The sequence below is a fragment of the Plenodomus lingam genome (assembly GCF_022343315.1).
Source record: "Plenodomus lingam strain CAN1 chromosome Unknown contig_11, whole genome shotgun sequence".
In the NCBI taxonomy this organism is placed as follows: domain Eukaryota; kingdom Fungi; phylum Ascomycota; class Dothideomycetes; order Pleosporales; family Leptosphaeriaceae; genus Plenodomus; species Plenodomus lingam.
Genome location: NW_027093929.1, coordinates 1,345,564 through 1,370,291, shown reverse-complemented (window position 1 = coordinate 1,370,291; position 24,728 = coordinate 1,345,564). Strand labels below are relative to the sequence as shown.

The window sequence follows — 24,728 nt, the reverse complement described above, 5'->3', positions numbered from 1 at the left end:
TGCACAGCCACAAACCCAGCCGCGCTGAAGCATCTCGGGTCTCGACTCTCGGGTCAGCACCAGTCAGCTACCACAGACACAACATGCTATCAGTTCAGCCTGCACCACAGTGCCTTTGAAACATATCTCTTTCTTGTCGTACACATGCTGATTATCCTCATCCGCACTTTTGGGTCGCTCTTGGCAAAACTTCATAGGTCTTCCTTCGCAAGCATGTCTGCAGTCACGAATTACAATGATTAGCATACGCAAAGCTCCACCAGATTGATAGCAGTACATACCACAGATATCAAGATAGAATGCTATCGCATTGAACCTAGTCTCAAGTCAGCCTCATCATGTCGTCTGCACCACCTGCTCTCCAAATCTTACGTCCGCTTGCTGCCTGTAAGCTCCCAGAAGAACCACTTCAATCGGTTGGTCCAGTTGATTAAGTCGAGATGGCTGACCCCAATCAGTGTGCCTTTGTAATCACCCCATTGGCTCGAGTATACGCTGCGCACACGTTAGCACACTACCTGCCCAAGTGACAACTCACAAAACTTCAAGGCATACCTGACTAAACCATCGTTGAGACCCTCGGTAGATTTGATGATGGCATGCGAAGGCGCAAACACCGACCACTTATTTGGTTCCAGCGAAGCACCATAAGAATAGTACTTGACGTCTGGTACATCTGGTGTTTTAGGATTGAAGGTGTTCTTCATGTATTCGACCGTGAGCTGGGAGAAGGCACCAGTTTCGAAGCCAAAGTACTCCAGGACTTTGTAGATGCGCTTAATTCGGCGTGCTATGGTTGGATTAGTCGAGTTGTGAAAGTGAGGATAGGTTTGGGACGTACGCCCAATCGTCTCAAACATGTAGTCTGCAAATGTAGAACCTCTATGAGGCGTCGCAATCGTGGTCAGGGAGAGGATCTTGAAATCCGTGGGTCGGAGTTGGCTGATCATATATCGTGAGTCGAGGCCACTGTCGTTGCTCAGTACGGTCCATCAAAGGAGAGCTGCATAATAAGTACCCCTAGCCAATGTCAGCAAGTCTTCTCTCGAGAACCCCGGTGCATCTTACCATGCTGTGTCTGTAAATTGTCAGCGTTACCCTTATCCAGAGATTCTGATGGCATCAACATACGCAATGATATTCACCTGCTTCCCCTTGGCCTTGAGCGCAATACTCTCTGCCAACTTGGTAGATCTCGCCTCAATACTGCCACTAGGCGGTACCGCAGCCACAATCACCTCGATCCCCTTGGCCGCCAATGCATCTGTGATGCCCCGCCAGTAGTGTATCCCCGGTATGAGGTTTCCAGCCAAGCGAAGTTCATCGAAGCCCAGGAGGCCATGTGCAAGAACGATTGTGTTTTTCTGTAGGCACGTTAAGACAGACTGGGTTCCTTGGAGATAGATGGACTTACAGGTGCCTCTAAATCGAGTTAGTATCTGCGTAGGTCCTTCACTTGATTACATTTTATTCTTTTATTCCATTTTTGAAACGCAACATACTGTAATCATCCCGCAATACCGCGAACTCGTCTCTAATCTCGCGACCAAAGTCTTGAAATCGTGGATCTTCTTTGCGACATGGCGAGATGCTGAATTGGCGGAATGCCCATGCTCGTCGCAGTAGTGGTAATGTGATAGTTGACTGGGGGGAGCGAAGCGTCGCTCGAGTGCAGATGCGTATCATTGGGTGCAGCGCATTGTGTGTGTAGTGTGTGAAATGTGCTGAAGCATGGGGGTGGAACAACATCCGCGGTTCGTGTTCGCAATGTGACGTAATTCATGACCTATACGACCTCCTATCACATGCAGTAGAGAATAGCTATCCATAGCTAAAATAATTATTCCATGCATGTTGTCACGCTGATGGCATTGTGGTCTGCACAGTGATTTGCATCCGGAGATTCTGCAAAGGTGGTCCGCAGCGCAGTCTTGCAACTACCGATAGTATCAGGGGTTAAAACCATCCTGGTGACTGGGGTATTGTTACTACAGATTTGACCCGGCACTGTGTACAAGACTTTGCCTCATAGACAAGGCATTTCGATCCGCTGCTCTGAACCACAAGTGCGGATTTGCTCATGCCATGTAATGAGCATATATATTAATTTGCATGTCGGGCATTCTGAGCTGAACGTAGGCTCGAGACCAGATCCCCAGACACCCCCCTTCGCGCACTCTTTTATGTACTTGTCGAGCGCTTGTGTGACTATCGGAGCCTCTAGTCTTGCTTCTTCGGTGGCTCCGGGTGCGCATTCACAACCGCTGCAATCAGCTGTTCCACAACCTTGCCTCCCTTCTGCTTCCCCAGCTCATCAATCTCTTTGACCTTGGCATCGGTCTCCTTTTTTGCATCCTCCTCTGCCTTCTGGTTGCCTGAGCTGTGCTGTGAATCTGTCAGCCTTGTCCAGATCCAACTTCACCCTCTATATAGCTTATCACGTATTCTGTATTCCACCGGTGATTGTTATGATCCCACGTACCTCCTTTTCAAACTTCTGGTACTCTGCCTCCTTTTCTTTCCTGTAGTCCTCAATCTCCTTTTGTGCTTCGTTGCGGGCGTCCTTCACGCGCTTCGTACGATCTAGAGATATTGGTTAGAGGTATCTTGAAGCGGGGTGTTTGTCGGGCATCGTTACATTCTCGCGCTGTATTACGTCAGTAATCAGCCATAGGTATACTTGGAGAGGTGCATTACCTTGCTGGACAATCTTCTGTGCCTCTCGCTCGGCCTGTATGCTGTGTGAGCTACGCGGAGGTGGGCTGGTGGGCTGTGGGGCTTACATCGAGCAGGGTCTGGATACCCGCAGAGTTTTGGGCGGACTGTGATGGTGTCAGTACAAAGATGCAGCTTCGGAAAGTCTGTATAGGCTCACCATCTTGAGGATTGTTGGAGTGTGGAGAAAGCTATCTTATCACAAGGTGCCTGCTTAGAGCTGCGGAGAGGCATGATGGAGCCGCATAGCTTGGCACACAAGGTGGTCTAAGCTCCTCTATTGCCGAGGCCGCCCAAAGTTCCGCCGCTTCCTCCGAAAAGGTTCCAACACGTCAAAAGTCCTCCATTCACTCGACAACACAATCTACAGAGCCTCTACCATGTCTCGAGCATCACAGATCACCCTAGCGGCAGCATTCCTAGGCACAATTGCCACCGTCGCCTTTGTGCATATTGGGCAGAAGCAGGACAAAGCCGTATGTCCGCTCCCTGGCACCAGGCCATTCACCGCCGTTCACTGCCTCTAACATCTATATCTACATCAGGCCATGCACGCAGGCGTCATTCGAGACTTTGAGCAACAGCGGATCAAGCGCGAACGACAGGCCGACTTTGAAATGCAGCGCGAGCTCGAGCAGGAATACCGCAAGTTGCAGACCGTGTCTGATGGCGGGGGCCCGGCAGCGGAGCAGGGAGGGGGATCAGGGTCATGATAATCAACAGACGATGGTGTTGCTGGAAGGCAATGACAGCGAGCATGGCCGGTGAAGACTAGAGAAAGGCACCGCCACAGTGTGCCCGTGCCCTTGTTCTTCTTGCGCTGTGTACTTAGTGTAGGTGGAGTTGGTGATCATGCCCAAGGCCCACGACGTGCCCTGCTGCGCCACCGGTTCGTTACCCACACCTGGGAAACCACCAGAAGGCCGAATTCGAGACCCAGCGGCCGGGGCGATGTGAAGAAATGACTTCTGGAAAGACCAAGGATGGAGAATGGACTCTGTCCGAGAAGTACATTGTATGCAGCTCAATCAGTGCGACGTTGGGCAAGTCTACCGAATGAAGAAACACATACCGATGCCAACTCTGACTGCGTACAATTGCCAAGGGAAAACAGTACATGTTAGCAGTGGCGATACTTAGCACATGCCAATAATGTGCTACCAACACTTTGTATGCACGGCCATATAGTTGTCGCTTGACTCCAGGCCTCCAGTAGTATTGTGCCATGGTCTCGCCTAGGACAAATGTGTACTCGGCAAACCAGAGGACTTTGGTATCATGGCGAAGCAGCCGGCTACCGGCCCAAGCTGGCTCTCTGATTGCGCTTTTTGCACTCACCGGGTCAGCGCTGTTTCCATTGGGGTCGTCGCCGTCCACCTAGGCGTATTCTCCTCCTACCATGGCAGAATGGGGCCCTCGGGCGAAGCTTTGGCACTAGCGCCTAGCGCCCGATCGACGTCATGTGAGGTCATGCTAGGAGTACCACCAGCCACGCCTTCATCTCCGTGGAACTGGCTGTGGATGACCAAATCTCACAGGTACATTTGCATCATCTCTGCGGATTCGTCCACTCTAGTAGAGTGAGTGGCGTTGCAAGGCTGAGTACTAGAGTTAGGTAGAGTAGACTCTCCTTGTGGAGTATAGCAGTACTACTAGAGTACTGCTCATTTCGCCTCAGGCCGCTCGCCCTCAACGACACGACTTTTCTTTCTCTTTGATGCATGACGCAGGGCTGTGCAACCAGGCAGGTCCTTAGAGTACCTCTAATCCACTTGAAGATTTAAAAGATCCCACGCTCCTGCCCGGGTCGTCGCCAAGTTGTACAAGACATAGCTACTTATCACACTTGCCAGGTTTGTTGGACGTCATAACCTCCTCCCTAACCACACCACCTGCAACACACACACCACACAGTACAACAAACCCATTTCCTCGACAACCTCAACAGCAAACGTTGACCCCCAGCGTTTGCGCAAACACATCATCATCACACAGACACATCTGTCTCCAAAAGAAATCACCACAATCGCCACCCAACCCATCTTCGCACTAGATTGACAACAACAACCCATCCCTAAGCATGAAACTCTTCGAAACCCTCGCGCTCTTCGCGCTCGCCACACAAATCACCTCAAGCACCTCAATACCCGACCCTGCCCCCGCAGACCTCCTCTCCCCCTCCCACGCCCTCGCCCGGCGCAAAGGTGGCGGCGGCCGCGGTGGCTCCTCCTCAGGCGGCTCCTCCACCGGAGGCGGCTCCCGCGGCGGCAGCTCATCACGCACATCCTCCAGCTCCAACGCCGGCGGGGCTACACGTTCTGGCTCCGGCCCCGCGCGCAGTTTCGGCAGCGGGCGATACTACGGCGGGGGTGCAGCAGTGCCATATAGCGCCGGTGCACGCACGCCACGAGGACTGGTCGCGGGCGCGCTGATTGCGCCGCTAGTGCTTGTTAGTCTTATGCCTGGCTTATGGCTATACAACTGCTATCCATATTATTACAACAACCCCTATCGGTTCTACAACGCGTCTGCAAATGACAACGACGACGACGACAATAACACCAACAAAAGGAGGCTCATCATCCGTCAGACAACCCAACAACCAACCGGACAAAACCAATCCCTCCCCGTCCTCTGCCTCTGCCAGGAATCCTTTGTCTGCTCTTGCGACGAAAACGAGGACCAGCAGTATCTCGCTGACCTTATCGGCAATGGCTCTTACGCCGCCCTTAACAAGAGCCTGGCTACCGTGTCTGATATTAATGGCACGCGCACGCTGGTGCTCAATGGGACTTTGCCCAAGGGGACGACGGCGCCGGGAGGCGAGGATGATGTGGAGGGCGGAGTAGGCAGGATAACTGGTGCTGGGTGGGTGGGCTGGGTAGGCGTTGCAGTGGGCGTGACTTGGGGTGTGTTGATGTAGACTTTTTGCTAGTGCGGCATCGGTCATGGAAGGGTTTTTTCTTTTACCCGGTTCTTCATGTTTTCTTTGCGGGTTGGGTCATAGCTCATGAACCGGAATTGGAGTTTGGGACTGGACGATTGGGGGACTGGTCTGGGATAGCTTATACCCCTTACTCTCCTGCTATGGTAGTACTCTTTTCTTTCTCGCTCCGTCTTTTTCTCGCAGCTTTCTTACTCGTTGTTGGTGTCAATCCCTCTAGCGTCCAGAAATGCGTGGCGAGTGCTTACCCCCCTATATCAGGGTACATAAACTTTTTGGTATGAGTGGGATTGCGGCTTGTGTTGTGGAATGCGGCATAGTGTAATGTGCGAAGGGATGGATGGGATGCTATGTGACATTATTAGATTCCCTAGAGATATCTCTTGAAGTTGAAGCCTGAGGTGACGTGATGTGATGTAATGTGATGTGGTGTGTGCAGATGAAACTGTATACATTTATCAAAGAAACGTACCAGAACCACTAAGCAGATTGACCTATGGACTTGAACTACACTGCCTCATCCTTATCATGCCCAACGGACCAAAGCGCAATCATCTCCATCGAAATCCGAAAAGCCGACAGATGACCGGTCTCTCTTCTCCCACTAGGATCCCACGCGTCAATCCCGCAAAGGCGTCGCCAGAATCCCATCTTACCGCCACCCCGGAGCCCCAAAGACCACACCCAGCCGTGCCACCCGCGCGCGTGTGGAAACAAGCGGCTCTGGTGTCCAGCCGTCTCGACCCAAGATATAGCACCGACCGCACGCCCAGACCGCAAGTTCCCAGTCCAGATACACTCAATGTGCGAAGCGGCGTATACTGACAACGAACGACGAGAGCGGTGAGCCGTGGTACAAGACGCGAATCGCTGATCGGCCAAGTCGTGCAGATACAAAAGCACAGGCGTTAGGGTCGGTATGCTTTCTTTGGGACCAGATGTTGCTGAGATTCCGGTCAGTGGATATGGGGCGATGTGTAAGTAGATCGGGGTTGTGGGGTTGTTCTGTTTTTGCTTTCTACGTCCCCCTCCACCCCTCCTCCCCACTTCATGCCTTGTGCTACGGTGATGCAAAAAGCCAAGACGCGGCTCTGTTGTGGGGAATAAGGGTTGTTATGCAGGTGAGACGACAAGGATGTGTGGGGGGAGCGGTGTGGTCTACATATTACCGTTTAGTTGTGTGCGATATACATTATGGGTGTAGGGACGATGCGTGAGATGCGGGGGTGGGAAGGGTGGTGTGGTGAGTTGTGTGGAAAGGGCCATGGGATGGGTGTTGGTTGGTTCCCTGAGTGGGTTGTTTCTGACTGTTTTTTTGGTGACCGGTGGGGTGGGGGTTCGGCTTGCTAGGTTGAAATGATTGAGTTTATGGCTTGTGATGCTGTGCAATCCTGGCTACTTTCTTACTCTCTGGATATGGAGTTGCCGCCATTTGCATCGCAGTCCTCATGGTTGGTTTGCAGTCACTCCTGTGAGACCTCTGGAGTTTCCATTGCCCACTGGTATAAGATCTGGCCGCATATGGATGGTGGTGCTGGTGGTGGTGTTGGCACATCGTGAATGATTGTGAACATTGCTGTCGTGCTCAGCGCATAAATGTGATGTGTTACCTATCACCAGATGAAGAGCAGGCTGTCGAGAGCGATCGTTGGTTGCCTATCGCCTGCGAAGCCGCGGAGTTGAGATGTCGTCAAATAACAATGTATAGTCTCATGTAGAAATCATTGTTACTCTGGAATTAACGAGAAGACATGATGATGTTGTTTTAATCCCTGCAGCAAAGGTACGCCTGCAATCGGCCTTAGACGGCCAAGGAGCGGAGAGAGGGGCCAAGTGATCCCAGGAGAGGCGACAGAGGTAAGATGATCCAAGTATGAAACAACGTCGTTACCTTGAAATAAATGCACCATCTGTGCTCTCGGTTGGGACTCTTGCACGAGTAAACGAAGAGGCATAGTTGCTCATTGAAGACAACAGAGGAGGCACACGGGGGTCGTGCGTAGGGCTGTGTGAGACATACCGCTTCAATCCACGTGGGTCCAGAGGATGGGAATATGGATAGGGCTGCATGATTGTGCAACCTGACAGGTAAGCTCAGGCTCATGCAGCTAAGCCCCCAGCAACATGTGTGTACACCACCTCCAGGGCACCGAGCTTTCGGGAGTCAATGGCCGGGTCGTAGGCTCAATAGACGTAAATATTGGATCTCGGCAGATACTATCTCCCGAATCGCGTCTTTGTCATGGGATCATGTAGCGGTGATGGCCGATTGACTGAGGTCAGTCAGGACCGGTAGGTAATGCTGGGCGGTGTGTTGCAGGCATCAATGATCCAAGACTTTGCTTATCAGCCAAAGCAGCAGCTTGCTTAATGTCAACATATGTCAAGCTTCCATTGAGCTGGGTCATAGAGAGAAGCGGCAACAACAGCGAAGTCTGGCGTGTTGTACCGCATCTGTGAGCCTGCATTTGACCAGATACTGAGAAGGCCAGGCAGCACTCAGCTGTTGGGAGCCTTGATGGTAAGGCAATGAGATCGGCGAGGGCCAGGGGCCTCGAAGGAGCTTGCTGGATGAATGACTCTCGAGGTCATTTATGTTTTTGTGAGGTTGTCAAAAGACACTGCTTCCTCCAAGACAACGAGCTGAGAGGGTGAAGACGCTTGGGGTGCGCACAGGGGAAGTGCCAAATATACTGACCACACTTTCCCAAAACAGAAGTCTAAGCGAACGTCGACTTGCGATCTCTCGGGCTTTAGGTCTGCCTTCAGCATAGCTTCATGCTTGCTATTCCCACCCGTTCCTCGCTTCGCATCGACATCCGCGATTACATACTAATCGGCTTGCGGCGCGCCAGCCGCTGCCGTAGAAAGCGTCGTCCCATGCGGAAGCGAACTGGAGCCCCCAAGATCCCAGCCTGAGTAATCTACGTCAGAAGTCACTGCCACCCGTACACCTCCACGCAAGCCCTTTGCTATTCAGAGAGTGGCTGATTCGTTACAGCTGGGGGCGTCAGATGCGACTAGACTCGCCCATATACATAGGCAGTGTGACTCGAACTGTGCAGATGCCCAGCGTGCATGGCTATGGGTAATTCGACATTCCCGTGGCTTGCCTAGGTGGGCCCCCGTCCAGTTGATTGACAAGGGTGTTGCGATTCTGGGCAAACGCATTTGGGGCTTATGTTCTACTGCTACCGTTATGCACTCTGGCTTCTCCCATTCGAACGTATTACATGCGACTGGCCAATGACATGTCGAAACATACGAGTGCCCACGACGGAAGAGCCTTCAAGAAGCGAACTACGACCCTTGTAACGGTCAAGAGACATCATTCTGTCTACATGTCAACTAGCTTACAAGATGGCTGTGCTCACTTTCGTCGTCTGTCCCTTCTTAGCAGCATCCGGCTGACTGCACTTGCCTTCTATGCCCAGTCTCCGCTGCCTGATGAACCAGCAGAGGCTCGATTCTCTGCCTATGATATGACCCACACAAGTCAGGGCTTTCTACATCACTCTACGCTCATTGCTATATAGGCTTCCTCTTCGCTGTTCTCATCTTTCAACGCCATCTCAAGCTCCCATCATTTCTATCCACCACCCTTTATTGCGCTCTTCTGCAACTTTCACAGTCCTACACAGCTCCCAACTTCTCACACACTTCTCGACGACATCAATTCACCCATTCAACTCCATCAGTGGCCATGTGTTACCAGGTCGTTGAGCGCTACTCTCTCTGCCGGTGTCTATACTATCGTCACGCTATCGACCCATGTCCAGGCCATGGCCAACGTGGCCATGGAGTACAAGAGAAGACTGTCCTAGTCGGATACGCTTGCGCTACTCACGGTAGCCACCGTTCTGGGAACGACTACGAATATATGCACGTAGGAATCCTCCCAGACTATGGATATGAGAGCGGATCCTTCCCATCGTCTTCAATACGGTAATCTACAATTGAAATCTTATCAGCGAGCTTTGCAATGAAGAGGCACAAATTCAGGCTCATATATTCCTTCAAGGCGTATCATTTCCAGCCATACAGGCCCCAATTATCCATCGCACCGCCGAGCTACATCTCGGCCTCTTCAAGGCTGGCTTCATTCTTTCGGTTCCTTCTCGTCACACGGTATAATCATTAGCATGGAGTTTATATAACTTGAGAGGGAAAAGTAAACAGTCAGATCGTGGCGTTATTAGGCTGCATGATAGTTTATAGATCGGGCACATGCGTTCGGTGGGGTTCAGGCTGAACTAGGAAGAGGTGTCAAGTGCTGGCAGCCACTTCATGATGGTGTTGGTCTTGATGTTGGGCACTTTGTTTTGTTTCTTTTCTTGATTCAACTCTTACGGTATCCTGAGTATAGCAACTAGCAAGTCTTAGAAATATGGGTTACTGTTTTTGGGAAATCTGCAGTCTGCCTTGCGAATAAATCAGGGACCCAGGTGCGGGCCAGAATGATTCGTCCCCCCTGTACGGGCAGGTTTCCGTACCCCACAACTGACGGCACAGGGATTAGCTTGCCTGTGGTGATTGTATTGTAGACGTCTTTACATCGTATTCGACGTGTGGTTTAATTGCAGGGCTGCTACGAACGCTGACGGTGCATGATTCGCTCTCGCAACGTCATTTTGCCAAGCCGCTGGTCCACGCGATAACTACAGAGCAAGTCAGCACTAGTATTCTTTAGTGTTGTGCCACCACCGCTACTCTTGGGCCTTTCCTCTCACTACACATCAACACCACGCACGAAATCGTCGGTGTGAGAGGCGTGACTTAACGAGCATGCATCCCATCACGCATTCATGCGCTGTGAATTATGACAAAAACTCGATCTAGATCAGATTCGGCCACCTTCGACTCACATATCGGACGTCTCCGCCCGTGCCGGTGAACGACATTAGGAACATCACGTCTAGGCGATCTGATCCTTTACGATAGGGCCAATTACACCCCAGGATCTGGTACTTGGAGTACCTCGGTCTTTGCGATACCTCTACTTTACTGGGGCTGTACCTTCGGATGGTGCTTCCGCTGCGGACAAAACGGCTTTTGCCACATCAATAATCCGCCCTGGGTCGGCTGTACCGGATCGACACTGATCATATTTTGTTTTAAGAGTCAGTCACGAAACCTCAAATCATGATTACAGTGTCTGCAATGTGCACCATCCTTGCATCTGAGTCACATGGTACTGTAAAGGATTGACATTATTCATTCAGGCGTCCTAAGGTAGTCAATAGCAGTTGACGCAACAGTCACAACGCTATTTACGCGTTTCATGGAGTTTCCAATTTACTGCTGTAACAGCGTCATCTGTGTAAGCAGATTATTTTGGGACCTGTCCGTTTGTCAGGTAGAATTAGCTGCTTGATTGGGAGACCTGACAAATCCAGGATGATCACGCAAGCCCACTATGCTCCAATAACCTTGCAACAACCCCTGGTATGTCGTCGTCGTGCTCTTCTTATATACAGACGCACACCCAGGACCAAAAGCCAAGGAAGCGTTTCGTACACTGAGCTCGGCGAGCATCGATAAAATGACCCACGTTTGTGCAGTGTGTCCAGCACGCATCAGCGAAGTCATCGCTGCTGAAGTATTACATTCAGGTACTTTACAAGCAATCCCAGGTAGGACAGCAATTCAAGGCAAGCTTGTTACATTTTCTCAAACAAAGTCCATGGAAAACTCGTCGCACACTTACACATTCGTTAGACAACCTGGGTCTACCTAAGAGATATGTTTTACATGGAATCAATTGGAGATTTATTGTATGCTGATTCCCCTCTGAACTCGCTTCTTCCATCACACTGAACCTGATTTTCACGCTCTTCGCCACTAAATCGCATTTTGCTCTATGATAATCCCCATTACGGGACTCAGGAGGTCACTGCTCTTTGCGTTACATTTACCATGTAGATTCTCAGTACTAGTTATGGAACTAGCCTTTTGAGCATTACTTATCGTAGTAATCTCTGCAGCGTTGTGTTGTTACAATAGTTCGCACCTAGCTTGCAAGGGTCAGCTTTGAAGCTTCATCTTTTATTTATAGTTCCCGTCGGTAGAGGTGTTGGTTGACACCTGGTGATGCAATTCATCTTGCCATTCCTTGCTAGGTGTACTTGGTAATGTCATGGCTCATGATCTATCGGAAGGGGATACCACTTCTCAGCGACAAATCGGTCCTAGGTACGTTTGAGAATATATCCGTGTTAAGGTAGACTCCAACCCTTGCCTAAGATTATGAATTTCTATTGTATTTGATGAGCTTCAAAGAAGAATTAGATGATTTGTTGCTTAGTCGGCAAGGGAATTAGAGATCTGCACCAAAGGCGACGGAAACCCACCGAAGGTTGTAGTCGGAAACTTTGACACTCTTGACTCCTTCGTGGGCCGATACAGATGCAATATCAAATCTGTTCAAGTTTACCAACTCAACATTTGTCGCAGGCTGGAAACAGGGCTAAAGCGAACACTTCTACATCACTTCCATTTTGGTATATATATGGTGGAATATGATACTATATTGATATTACGACAACATTGAAATCTTGCGAGCACTATAAATTACCAAAATATTTGTACACGATAGATGTCTCGTGAGAAAGTTCGCAGCGTGAACTGCAACTTCACTAGCGCCGTACCCCCGAACTCAGCGTAATACCTCGGCATCTACACTAGCGCGTGGAACCCAAGCTATGAACACATTCACATGTCTGACGCTTGCTTCCCCGGATTCCATCATCGACTGTCACAAGCGACTGTCACAAGCTTCCGACGTGATCTTTCAAATACGCTTAGGCCCCTTGACCTTTCGTGTCTTGACTCTTCGCACACCGTACCTACTCAGTCGTAGCATCAGTACAGACGTATCCGTCCACCTCGACTCAACAGACAAAGCAACACACGTAAGCCATCATGTCTCTCAAGTCTGGTAAGTGAAAGGCTCTAATTGTATCTCTCTTATGACTTGATAATATGCGACTTGCTGTATTGTATCCCGTGGAGATGGTGTCTGAAGCACTGTCCCGTTACTATTGGTCCGCGCAACGTCTTCGTGGACACAGTGGACTCTTTTGTCGCGTCCTACATCTCGCGGTCTGATCTATCTTTTGTGACACCCTCCATCATTTCTACTAAAAAACCACCACGAATAATGACTGATACTCCCTACTCAGCCGACTTCCCCTCCTCCGCCGCCTTCGACGAAATCTCCCGTTCTCTCTCATCCTCCGAGGCCGACCGCAAAGACGCCATCAAGAAGGGCTCTGCTATCTTCGCCTTCACACTCAAAAATTCTGGCAAAGAAGAGTCTTGGTACATTGACCTTAAGGAAACCGGTACAGTTGGCAAGGGCACCGCGCCCGAGGGCAAGAAAGCTGCCGTGACGCTTATCTTGAGTGATGAGGATTTTGGAAAGCTAGTCACAGGCAAGGCGAATGCGCAAAAATTGTTTATGAGTGGCAAGTTGAAGGTCAAGGGTGATGTTATGAAGGTGAGTCCCAGTGAACAAAAGGCTGTGGGTGAGGTTTGTTCTAAGCTGACATGTTTTAGGCAACCAAGATGGAGCCGATATTGAAGAAGGCGCAGACTGGAGCGAAGTTGTAGATGATTGCATTAGATTAGCGAATGGAACAGTTTACACTGAGCATACATGAATTCAGCTAGGTAGATATGTTTCCATCAGGCTCTTTGTGAGTTTGGCCTACAGTAATCTCGGGTGTGCAACGGACTGTCAAACATCATGTGAGCTCTAATCTCCCCCGAGGTTTGCTCATCGATGGATACTATGCTGCACCAAGATCTAGCCCCCGCTTGGTGTTCGTCAGTTGATCGGTCAAGCAAAGTATGCCTCTCCAGTGCGAACCTAAAAAACGCCGGTTCAAATGGTCAAGCCTCATCCAGGTCTACTTCCAGTCGTCGAACAAGACGAAGATCAAAGACATTGAATATGGACGGTGACAGTGTCGTTGCTAAACGAGATGGCCACTCAATCGGAGAGGCCTGATCAGTATTCTCTTGGAGGTGAAATACCTCAAATATATGAACAGTTGATATAAACGCACAAACATGCTAGAAATTGCGATTGGATTGCATCTATAATTATGATGACTTTAAATTTTGTAAGAGGCCTCACCAAGACTTGAGCAGAGAAATGAGCAACGCGTATGAGAGAAATTTGATCTATCGAAGCTTATGTAGATTTGTCGAGGTGGACATAAGCATGGCCAGGAATTCTACGAATAGCGAAGAAAGATTGCATGTTATAGAGATATTGGTAGCCATGCAAGAGGGCATATCACGCACGTGATCTCGTGACACAGCTGGATATGCAAGCCACGCGTTCCAAGTTGGGGCTGACCGTAGAGCAAGATACGCGATGCAACTGTTCCACCTCTAGCCTTCATCACTAGGCCATCGAATTGTCACAAATAGACACAGCTGTACTGGCAATAATGAAGGACGATCTCGACTTGACGTTTGGAGAGATTTTCCACAATGATCCCGCTGCTCTTCTAGCCCAGCTTCAGGACATTGAAGTTAACCACAAGGCAGATCGGCAGGCTTCCGAAGATTGGGCAAAACGATTGCGCTTCATCGACATTTCGGGTGTCCCACAGCTGGAAAGGTGGACTGGTGGTCATACCATACGTTACAAAGACTACCGTCGATGGTCCAAACACGCAAGGGGCGCGCCTTGCATACTTCCTATTCGAGAGAAAGAAGAAGACGATGGGAAAGAACCATACATCGCTGTATCATGGCGATGGACGCAAGGCAATGATCCTCCATGGGGTTACGAAATCAAAGAGAGCTCCAAGTACCAAGTACAGCGACCCGGGCATGACGCGCGCGACATCGACTTTCCTAATCACTACCTTGAACGAGTGATACTGTTTGCACAAAGTCAAGCCATTGGCAACATCTGGATTGATAAGGAGTGCATTTTTCAAAGACGGGGAGACCTTGCTAATCATCCTGGTGATCGTGATCTCGGGGTTCAGGCTATGGATCTCATCTATGGGGCTGCAAAGTGCTGCGTTGGACTTTTGACAACATCTTTGATATATCAAGAAGAGATAATTCTGCTTTCTGAATTCCTATCGCGGAACATTTTCGTGGACCCTGAAGACACAGTCAATCCAAGATTCAAAAGAAACGCACAAGTTGCCAAAGTTCAAGTGCTTATTTTGAGACTCTTGAACGATGTCCGCTGGTCACGCGGCTGGATTTTCCAGGAAGACCACCTGGCTTCTCAAAGAATGACGCTTCTTGTACCGTATTCAAAACATTTGAAGAAATACGGATTCGCTTACGACTTTGGACAACTTCCCAGAGATCTTATCATCGCACTGGTGGCGTTCCGCAAAGCCGTCACGATGTTTTGCATAGCGTCAAACGAATCCGAGAAACGCTGGCCCTTCAGTGAGATGCTTGGTAAAGCCAAGCAGTACAATATTTGGAACATGGTGACGCTTAGAGAGATCGATTCATCAGACGATTTGGACAGTGAGCAGAGCAACAATTGCCAGTCAGAAGCTGAGGGGACTGGACGAATCCGACAAGCGCGCTTCCCAACTACGACTCTGAGCATACTCGATGACGTGTGTAATCGATCGCTGGAGAAGATAGGAGACCGAGTCGCAATCATTGCCAATGCAGCAAAATTCGAGCGACGTATCGATGTCAGCCCATCTTCAGAACTAGTCAGAAGCAATACTTATAGCCTATCGACCGTCTTGCTGGCTTTGATCTTGCTCAATGGCGAGATTTTCTCCCATCGATCTTGTCTATCAGACTCTATCATGGAATATACTCTGCGAAAATACCTTGAAGCGGTTAAGAATATATACGATGCGCCGGTAGATGCTTATGAGCAAAGCTACATAGATCGATATCGGTTCACAGCACCTACATTTACAAGACACGGGCTAGAGGTGGAGGGGCATCTCTACAAATTTTTGGCTCCAGGCAATTTTAGCGGCGAGAACGGAGCTTTAACGACCCTAAGGCCATACGATGTCGAATTCGAAGATATCAATTCCATTTGGGAAGACAGTGGTAGCAGAAAAACTGAGGAAGGACGTACGCTTTCTTTAGTGGACGAGAGGTGTATGAGCATCGTCGTCTCTAGAATTCGAAGATCATATGGCAAGAGATGCTGGCTCGCAGGATTTCTGCAGCAGCACATCAATATCGATAGGAGAAGTCACGCAAGAAATCCCACAAAGCCGTCGGAGCGTTACGTACTCCACATGATGGTGTGCCTTGTGCACGCTCTCTCGAAGGGTCGAAATCTCTCGCTTGCACGTTTGGCTAACGAACCTGACACGAGCCATCCGGCCGCCATATTCGTAGGGCCAGAAGTTACCAAGGCGACTACTCATCGCATGGGAACGAACAGAAAGAATGGTGATGCCGCTCCTCCATCTTTTGTCTTCACCAGCTTGAGTCAAGGATGCAAGCGAGGTCGTCGCGATTGCTACGCGAGTCTGATCGTGGATACAAAAACCGAGAAAGATGCGCCAAATACCATACTGGAAAGCTATGGCTGGATCAATGGGGTCTGGAGCGTTGAGGCACACACAACGCAGGCCTTCACTTATCAGATACCAGGCCTGACAGACTGGCGGATGGCAATGATGATGCGGAAGAAGAGGAAGAGGGAAGAAGAGGAAAAGGGAAGAAGAGGAAGAAGGAGAAGATGATGATGATGAACACCTGTGTGGGCTATGGGCCTTTTCCCCTTAGTTCTTGAGATGGCATAGGTATGAAGTCAAGCACCACGCCCTTGCCCCTTTTCATTCTCTCCACTGCACTTCAAGATCTCATCTCGAGGGTCGATCCAGCCTACATCTGAAAAGAGATCCTTCATTATGTATGGATAAGGTCTGCATCTCAAAGAAATAGATTAAGAAGCACTAGGACTTCTTTGACGTTTCTCGGGCCTATTGATGGTGTAGTATCCCACATACCCAAGCTTGTGTGCGTCGACATGAATCCCAACAGCAGGGTTGCCCAGCCTCGTAGTCCCAAGCCACTAGTGCTGCGTTCAACGGCGAGGAGGTTGAATTTCCAAATGCGTAGACCAAGAATTCAACCGCCGAAGTTAAGACCGTTTGACGGGTTTCGACATGACAGTGCGGCGTTTCGGGTCTCCCGAGAATCGAGAGCGACATCCGAGAATAGACTAGCGCCATGAGGCTCAAAGTTGGCGTCGCACGTGGCAAAATCAAATCTCCCAAACTTCACTCTGAAGCCATGAGCAGAGTCAACGATGTGAGAGCAGACGCAGACACACACACAATGGCAGTGCCATTTTGCAACACTAGAGTCGCTAATGGGAGTGTGATGTAGGCTGCTGTCCCATTCGCCATTTTCTTTTGTCCAGAAAAAAGCCCACGATGGCGAACGAGAGGCGGTGAAAAATTTCCGTACCTACGATTCTGTCCGAGGCTAGACTAACCTTCAGCGATATAAGATCGTGACTTCTCCTTTCTTATCCTTCATTCTCACCCCACGCTCTCTCCTCTCTCTCTCTCTCTCTCTCTCTCTCTCTCTTTCTCTCTCCTTTCCTTTCCCCTCCCCTCCATCTTTTGCTGTTTTGGTTCTTGGAATCTGCGTTTCCTCATGCCTCGGTGACGACAGATGAGTGTCAGCTTGTCAGGCTCTTGCCTGCCGCCTTCGAGCAGCCTCCCGCCGATCCGGCAAATCATCACTTCAACGGAACAAGAGATAGTACTTGCCCTGCAACGACTGCAAACGCTATACTGCCCGCTTCGTATACCGGCAACACTGACAAAGCGTACGACAAAGAGGCAAAATATTCCCGCTGCTGCGACTCCAATCGCCGTCGACTCAGGTTATGCGTCTCAGGATGAAGATGAAGATGAGGATGTCGCACACGAGGAAGTGACAGCCGCTCTGCGCGCCGACCCGTTCGAGCGCACTTTTGCAACACGATGGCTTACCGCTCTAATATCTCGATCTGAAGAGATTCTCATGGATGACGATGTCAGGAACTCTGTCGTTGACGATGCAGCATTCATCCTATCGTCATTTGCCGACTCGACCAAGAATGAAGAAGAAGCATTGACACGGGACTTCGATTTTCCCACATCGTATGGACAGTCCGTTACGATCACGCTCAATGACGCACCTTTGTCTGGAACAGATCACACTGACGTTGGTCTACAATCATGGGGTGCAAGTATTGTGCTGAGTAGTATGATGTGCAAGGATCCAGAACATTTCGGTCTCAAGCCAGATGCTTTCCCGGAAAACCCAACCGTCATTGAGCTAGGAGCTGGAACAGGGCTCGTAAGCCTGAGCCTTGCGAAACTATTTTCCAAAGTCGGTATAGACGCTCCAAGTATCACAGCTACGGACTACCATGCAGCGGTCCTGGAAAACTGCCAAGTAAACATAACTACCAACTTTCCTTCCACCTGTATTCTACAACCTGTGAGGACATCTCTGTTGGACTGGTCAAAATCACCCACCGAGCTAGCCATGACTGCAGATCTCCTGATCGCGTCTGATGTGGTCTACGCTCCAGAGCATGCGGCTTGGCTGCGCGATTGTGCAGCCCATCTCCTGAAACCCAATGGTACCTTTTGGCTCATGACCACAGTCCGCAAGACAGGGAAGTTCGAAGGTATCCCAGATACAGTCGACGCTGCGTTTGAAGCAGCATTCTGTCCACTTGATGCAACGGGGAGACGTTTTCAAATTCTGCAGAAGAAATGGGTAGACAAGCGGAGAGGCATTGGGAGAGGTGACGAGAGTGGGTACAATCTGTACCGGATAGGCTGGGCGTGATTGCATATGACCATCGCAAATTCGAACATATGTATAGCGTCCTTGTCGAGCATTCATATTGATATCACGAGATATAACTAGAGGGGTTGGGATAGAGAACAAGGCCAAATATATAGAAGTAGATTGAAGACTAATCAACTTTTCGGAACTATGTATGGTTATTGCAAGCCTGATGATAAGCTCAGGCGCGTATTTCGGTGGCGTTGAAATAGACATGGTATTCCTCATCAGACCATAAAGACCAAAGATGCTTCATCTACAAATCGTGGCACGAGGGCTTTGAGAATAGGAGAAGAAATTGATATCCATGAAGCGGAACTTTTCCCCAAAAGTTCAGGCCTTCATGCAATTTTGTTTACGGTATCAATCTACCGTGACTACAGCTTGTTGATAATTTCCTCCTTTGATGTTTCCACGTTTCAGTAAGCAAACAATATCAACTCGTGATTCCTGGCCACATCTTTGTTGCTTTCATAACAATGTAATGAATTGATGCAGAATTGTAGCAAAATTATATGGACCTAAAAGTTCCTTATGTCCTTGTATTTCCACATCATGCGCACGTCTATGCCTTCATATGTTCAAGACACCATGCGATCATAGCAGCGAAGCCTTGCCAGGAGCCCTCTAATACATGAACCATTTCCTCGACAATCTTCTCTCCTGCCATCCTAGACCACCAGATACCCTCTGTTCTGGCTAGAAGCACACCATAATGCATCAGCATTGCCTTTGCGGCCACATCATCCTTACAAAGTAAATTGATAAAATCGGATCCCGCAGACATCAGCCAAGGAACCTCGTCAATTTCACCAGAGAATCCTATCTCCAAGTTTGAAATCAAGCTGTTTAGAATATCCCGGCTTTCAACACACGACATATCATCATTGGGTGATTTTAGACGCTCAATCGCAATACAAGCGTCCAGTTGTGAGTTCTTTGTTGCCCCCCTGCTTACCCAGCCCAAAAAGCTCAAAAGCTTTGCCCTCAAACAGCCATGGAAAACAACGAATACCAACTGCCTGCACACCCTTGAGGAATTGGAATGCCCCAGCCATCATATCAGGACTAGACGTCGCATGGGAAACAGGCATAATCGACGATACAAACGCACACATCATCATCAATACAGTTGTGAGAAACACGTCGTCGCAATTCTGTGGGCTGAGCGACTGCAAGTTTTGCTGCAGACCAGCAATCGCTCAGTTCTGGTGCTCCAAGGATGAAGTGACCAGACGTCGTGCTGTTGCAATGTCTTTGGTGTCGCTGGCTAGATGCAGGCTTGACGATGCCAGGAGGGCACCCATGAGAAAGTCGCAGGAAAGAGCCTGTTCGCCCACTCTGTCGCGTAGAAAAGGGGCGTGGGTGGGCGTGAAGCTATAGCAAATTTGCGTAGACCAGACGTGTAAGGACTGTAGTTCATCGCCGTCTTTGAGCGGTGGAGGAATGCTTTGGGTCCATGAAGATGTGGCTGGGTGATGTTTTGTTTTGCTTGGGATTGAGACTTGGATGTGTTGGGACATTGCCGATGCGTTGGCGAAGTTGTGCAGGCCAGGCCCGCGAGCCGAGCGACTATATTCACAAACTTGATCTCGGTTCAGACAACGTGTACGGTACATGTTGGACGCGTCTCGTCGCATTTTACACGTCGATCGCGACATGGCGTGCACCCGCTGCGTGATTTGATGTGAGGTTTTCGACGCTTGACGGCTTCTGATGGCATGAAGATGATGCTGCTAAGAAGGAGTTTGGAAAATCGTGAATCGAGATTTTACTGCACACAGGTCTCATCACAACAGTATTGCGGTGGCTGTGAAGGATGGCTGCCTAAGTGTGGGCACATGCACCGCTTTGAGTTTAGGTAAGTATCATGGTATGGAAGCGAATGACTAGGACAAGGATCTTTCCGTGTCAGCCTTGCGCGGGAGAAAATATCCGGGGATATCTCGCACTTTGAAGAAGGTACCGCAGGCCTCGTGTTCGCTTGGAGATGTCGACGAAGTTACCTAACGGTATGTAGCGGAGACTCAGGCGGGTGGCTGGTAGGTGACGCCACCAGTCTCAACACGCCACACGAGAACAAATTCAGTACAATCATTAATGTCAAGGTAATTGCTGTTGATGTGTGGGATTATGAAGTATCATGGCCCCAGAACACAGAAACACATGATGAAGTCTAAGTATACTGAGCTGCCTTTTCAACACCGTGGTAATTCATGTTCTGCCGTGATTTCTCGCACGTGTACCTCAGGCCAGAGTGATCAAGTGACGCCCTTGGGTTTGCGCAATACATGTTTGCTTCTCTAAACATTTCCATATGATTAGTCTACGAATTGAGAAATACCGTCATTGCTGATCGATAGGGTTCTATCATTTGCTTGTGGATTGCTGAATTATTTTGCAACAAAAAGGTCACCCTCCAACACTTGGACAATAAGGATACTTACAAGTTCACGATAGTTTTGTTCATGTTTGGCTTACAATTTGCATATTTCCTCTTGACATGACAAGTTAATGACATAACTAGTATACAACACTTTGCAGGCCATGTATTTAATGTTCGCATAGATAGACCGCAAATTTTCTCGATATTAACGGTAGAGAAGGTGATGATATCATTTGTGACAATGATCACAGTATCCTGTGGATTTGGAACTGTTGAACGGTTGTGCTGTTAAAGATTTTGTGCATTATGGAGGCTCCTGCTAGGCCATTAAAGGTGTCCCTTGATCATCCCTTAAGATATTCTATAGCTCAAATAGTTTAGTTATAAGGACTTTCCTGTTGATTGCGCTGCTTTGTGTGAGGAGGGAGATATTTTTTGAAAACGCGATGTTGCTTAGTGAACAACTGCTTTTCGCATCAGCTGCGAAATAATCATCGAAATCCCAATTTGGTTGTTAAGTCTTCTTTTGACTGACAATGCTTTGAATTGTGGACGTACCAAATAAACCTGAATAGCTAGATCGTCTGTGAAGGGTATTGAAAATCAACATACAGATCTGCATTTTAGGTCATGTTACCGGAGTCGAGAAAATGGTCTTGATAGAGGGGAACATGCATAGTAGCCGTTAGCCTCAAAGAGTCTTGGGTAGCGCATAGCCTTCATCTTGACATGGTGCTGCTGGAGAGAATGACGCATTCGGCGTTCCAGAACATTTACTCTCGCGGAACCTGCTCCATAATGTCCTAGATAACAACGGCCAAGGTTTGAGCTCTGGAGTATGTTTCATCCTCGAAAATCGCGATTCTGGCGGCAGGCAACACCCAGAACAGACGGCAGAAGCTTAGTGGGAGGCCTGTGGCTACGCTACCACCTTGGCTGCAACGCTGTTTACCTAGCGAAGGTAGGAGCCGACCCCCTGAAACTCGCCATGACAAGTCACCTACTGACCGATTGGGGACCTTTACCGGTTTCAATATTCTGCATGACCGACTTTATTGGTTTGCCATAAATTGTGCATTTCGTATTTTGTTTGTCTTCTCTGATTGGGAAAGCAGAGTGGATTGTAGGATTCCAACGATGATCCTACAGAAACCCAAGCGCATGCAAACCGATTATAGATTAGACTTCTAGTCACATCTGCCGAACGCCTTGTTGCAGCCCGCGCCACAGTGTCCAGATGTGGTACCGCACCAACCGTACTGTGAGCAGCAGGTACCGAACGCAGACCCCGTGCAAGTTCCCTTGCCAGTACCGCATGTACCATCCTTTGAAACAGCAACGGGCTGGTTGGGTGCTGGGGAGCTACCGCTTCCGCAAGTGCCGGAGGAGGCGTTGCAGCCAGTGCCGCAGTGGTCGTTAGTGCTTCCACACTTCACAATCGTTAGCTATGAATGTATGAAACTACAATTTTGGCTTGACTTACCCATCCGTACTGCGAGCAGCAGTTGCCAAAGCTGGAGCCATTGCATGTAGCACCACCTTGGACACCGCATTTTCCATCGGTAGAGACATTGCCACCAGTGGAAGGAGGGTTGGTGGTAGGAGGGGGAGTGGAGCCGCCGCTTTCACCAGAGGTGCGGTACCAGTTTGCCTCTGGCTCACCCATGCACTCTCCCATGGTCACGCCACGGTAGCCCTTGGACTTCAAGTACTGAAGCATGTATCCAGTAAGAGACAAAGCAGTTGCCTCGTGGATGTCGTGGGCAATAGCAAGACGATCACCAGACTGAGGTCCACCGGGAGTCTCGTCGAGGATACGCTTGAAGTTGTCCTTAGCGACCTGGATGTTGGAGAGCTGATTGTAGTCATCCGTGTCCAAGTCGAAGTACGAGATGACGTAGCCGAGGTTCTTCATGACGGTCTGGCAAGCACCATTGCAGGAAGAGTAAGGGGGGCGCATGTAGGTGGGGTACTTTCCGATGATGTTGCGGATGGCCATTTCGTTCTTGACCATCTGGTCGTAACGCTGAGAATCGCTGATGACACTCAAATCCTGGTGCGACCAGGTGTGAGAGGCCACTTGATGGCCTTCAGCAACCATACGCTTTATCACGTTGGACCATTGTGAAGTGCTGTCAATCGCGCCTTTGCCAAGGTTGTTACCTGTCACGAAGAAGGTAGCCTTGAATCCGTACTGTGCGAATTGATCGAGAACTTGAGAAGTGTAAGAGTATGGGCTATAGTTGCATATTAGTACATGTTGCTCAGCACGACTTTTACATGGCTAGACATACCCATCATCGTAAGTGATCGCAACTGTTCCAGCCTTCTGGCAGGTGTAGATGCCCTCTCCGCCGTATGGGACATTGCCCTTTTGTGGACGAGCATCGTTACGGGTGCTGGCTCCTCCGGGAGTCTTGTTGGCGTCGCAAGCTGGACCGAAGTCAATCAAGCAGTCGGGCGCAGCACAGTGGTCTTTGGTGGTTCCGCAGTAGCCCTGAAATTAGATCAGCAATGTTCATGCAAGCGATCGAGACTCCAACATACTGCACCAGAGCAGCAGTAGCCTGGAGCGCAAGACGCGCGGCCGAAGTCGGGTCCACAGCGTCCATTCTGACCACCTTGTCGAGTCTCCAGAAGACCACGCTTGGGCTCAGCAGCATGACGGAGGACACGAGCTGTAGGTGTCTTCGCATTCAGGTTGCGAGGGAGACCAAAAACCTTTGGTGCTCCCGGAATACTTCCACCGTGAGCGGCCACCAGCGGTGCCACCAATGAGGCGGACACGATTTTAGAAAACCTCATGATTTAGTATTAGAAATAATTAGTATAAGTATAGCGAGTGACAGCTACTATTGAAAGTAGCAGAGCGAGAGGCGTGGAGTAGAAGCCAACATTGCAAGGCGGCTGGGATTACTTATACAGAGTATTGCTCTGCTCTGAGGAGCGATGGGCCTCGACCAGTAGAGCCAATGCTTTCCCAGCAGCCAAGAGTACCTCGCTGCAGAAATACGAAAACAGGGCAGGGTTGCGTCCATAGAAGAGCGGAACATTTGGCTTTTGCCGTGAACGTGCTTTGCCGACTCAGGCCATCTTCAGGATTCGGATGGTCGCTCCGCGAAGTGTGGTGCATCCTTCGCCAGATCACGGCTGTAATCGCCTGAACGTGGTTACATAACGCGAATGTGGGTAAGAATGCAATTTCACACTGAAAAGCCTCAAGTGTGTCAGGAAACACATGCCAATGTTGCCAACCCCGCCGAGATATCTAGCGGCGTGGCGCGGACTATTTATATCCCCGAGAAACTCGCTGGCCCTTCGCCTGTTCCCGCCTCGAGACGAATTACCCACGCTTACGGAGACGGGGATACTGTCTGCACGTTCTGGAATTTGAGTTGAAAATCTCCGCGTTGTCATGCCTGCATTCCATCACGTGGAACCGTATCAATCCACCTACACTCACGAGGGACCGAAGCGTGTACTATAGTACCGGTAGTGTCGGGTGGCAAGCGGAGGGCCCATCTCCGAACAACTTTATTTTTGACGATGCCGTCACAGATCGAATTTGATCGATGATCAACCCTTGAGATGATTGCGGATCCCGATGCTGACCTCCCGAAGGCCCGACAACTACTGTTGCTTTTTAATGTTTCATATTGCTCTTGTTAAACGCTGCATCTCTTTGGATCTTGCTCCAAGGAGCGTCGATACTCAGGTTCACAGGACAGGTTCACAGCCCAGTGCTCCCCGGCCACTGGATAGGCAAATAGGATACAGTAAAAAAACATTTGCTAGCAGATTGCCTAGGCTAGGGCCAAGCTAGTCAATTCAGCGGTACAAGGCGGAGCTGCCGCTAAT

At 49.6% G+C, this 24,728-nt stretch overlaps 12 protein-coding genes across 12 annotated transcripts; 7 read left to right on the top strand and 5 right to left on the bottom strand.

Annotated features, from left to right (window-relative positions):
* Positions 1-191: 191 nt before the first annotated feature.
* Positions 192-1,693, bottom strand: IAQ61_000858 (uncharacterized protein; the record flags this gene model as incomplete). Its single annotated transcript, XM_066094850.1, has 8 exons — positions 1,503-1,693; positions 1,415-1,422; positions 1,132-1,364; positions 842-969; positions 556-790; positions 373-495; positions 282-316; positions 192-217 (listed from the first exon to the last, which is right to left on the bottom strand). Exons 1-8 carry the CDS (start codon positions 1,684-1,686, stop codon positions 192-194), a joined length of 972 nt encoding a protein of 323 aa, XP_065955158.1. The 5' UTR covers positions 1,687-1,693.
* Positions 1,694-2,220: 527 nt separating this feature from the next.
* IAQ61_000857 (uncharacterized protein) lies at positions 2,221-2,878 on the bottom strand (the record flags this gene model as incomplete). Its single annotated transcript, XM_066094849.1, has 6 exons — positions 2,221-2,385; positions 2,483-2,583; positions 2,639-2,647; positions 2,698-2,731; positions 2,784-2,822; positions 2,876-2,878. 6 exons carry the CDS (start codon positions 2,876-2,878, stop codon positions 2,221-2,223), a joined length of 351 nt encoding a protein of 116 aa, XP_065955157.1.
* Positions 2,879-3,014: 136 nt separating this feature from the next.
* On the top strand, positions 3,015-3,428 carry IAQ61_000856 (uncharacterized protein; the record flags this gene model as incomplete). Its single annotated transcript, XM_066094848.1, has 2 exons — positions 3,015-3,191; positions 3,261-3,428. Coding segments are annotated over 2 exons (345 nt in total), but the record flags the coding sequence as incomplete, so codon positions are not given.
* Positions 3,429-4,795: 1,367 nt separating this feature from the next.
* On the top strand, positions 4,796-5,638 carry IAQ61_000855 (uncharacterized protein; the record flags this gene model as incomplete). Its single annotated transcript, XM_066094847.1, has 1 exon — positions 4,796-5,638. One exon carries the CDS (start codon positions 4,796-4,798, stop codon positions 5,636-5,638), a length of 843 nt encoding a protein of 280 aa, XP_065955155.1.
* Positions 5,639-6,187: 549 nt separating this feature from the next.
* On the top strand, positions 6,188-6,484 carry IAQ61_000854 (uncharacterized protein; the record flags this gene model as incomplete). The annotated part of the gene is made up of 1 exon (XM_066094846.1): positions 6,188-6,484. The coding sequence occupies one exon, from the start codon at positions 6,188-6,190 to the stop codon at positions 6,482-6,484; it is 297 nt and encodes a 98-aa protein (XP_065955154.1).
* Positions 6,485-9,290: 2,806 nt separating this feature from the next.
* Positions 9,291-9,793, top strand: IAQ61_000853 (uncharacterized protein; the record flags this gene model as incomplete). Its single annotated transcript, XM_066094845.1, has 2 exons — positions 9,291-9,604; positions 9,631-9,793. Coding segments are annotated over 2 exons (477 nt in total), but the record flags the coding sequence as incomplete, so codon positions are not given.
* Positions 9,794-12,580: 2,787 nt separating this feature from the next.
* Positions 12,581-13,270, top strand: IAQ61_000852 (uncharacterized protein; the record flags this gene model as incomplete). The annotated part of the gene is made up of 3 exons (XM_066094844.1): positions 12,581-12,596; positions 12,841-13,157; positions 13,217-13,270. 3 exons carry the CDS (start codon positions 12,581-12,583, stop codon positions 13,268-13,270), a joined length of 387 nt encoding a protein of 128 aa, XP_065955152.1.
* Positions 13,271-14,118: 848 nt separating this feature from the next.
* On the top strand, positions 14,119-16,371 carry IAQ61_000851 (uncharacterized protein; the record flags this gene model as incomplete). Its single annotated transcript, XM_003841395.2, has 1 exon — positions 14,119-16,371. One exon carries the CDS (start codon positions 14,119-14,121, stop codon positions 16,369-16,371), a length of 2,253 nt encoding a protein of 750 aa, XP_003841443.2.
* Positions 16,372-17,311: 940 nt separating this feature from the next.
* IAQ61_000850 (uncharacterized protein) lies at positions 17,312-18,484 on the top strand (the record flags this gene model as incomplete). Its single annotated transcript, XM_003841396.1, has 1 exon — positions 17,312-18,484. The coding sequence occupies one exon, from the start codon at positions 17,312-17,314 to the stop codon at positions 18,482-18,484; it is 1,173 nt and encodes a 390-aa protein (XP_003841444.1).
* Positions 18,485-19,049: 565 nt separating this feature from the next.
* On the bottom strand, positions 19,050-19,364 carry IAQ61_000849 (uncharacterized protein; the record flags this gene model as incomplete). Its single annotated transcript, XM_003841397.2, has 1 exon — positions 19,050-19,364. One exon carries the CDS (start codon positions 19,362-19,364, stop codon positions 19,050-19,052), a length of 315 nt encoding a protein of 104 aa, XP_003841445.2.
* A 322-nt stretch (positions 19,365-19,686) lies between these two features.
* On the bottom strand, positions 19,687-20,007 carry IAQ61_000848 (uncharacterized protein; the record flags this gene model as incomplete). Its single annotated transcript, XM_003841399.2, has 1 exon — positions 19,687-20,007. The coding sequence occupies one exon, from the start codon at positions 20,005-20,007 to the stop codon at positions 19,687-19,689; it is 321 nt and encodes a 106-aa protein (XP_003841447.2).
* A 2,050-nt stretch (positions 20,008-22,057) lies between these two features.
* On the bottom strand, positions 22,058-23,675 carry IAQ61_000847 (uncharacterized protein; the record flags this gene model as incomplete). The annotated part of the gene is made up of 4 exons (XM_003841401.1): positions 22,058-22,300; positions 22,354-23,107; positions 23,165-23,367; positions 23,418-23,675. 4 exons carry the CDS (start codon positions 23,673-23,675, stop codon positions 22,058-22,060), a joined length of 1,458 nt encoding a protein of 485 aa, XP_003841449.1.
* Between the last annotated feature and the right edge of the window lie 1,053 nt (positions 23,676-24,728).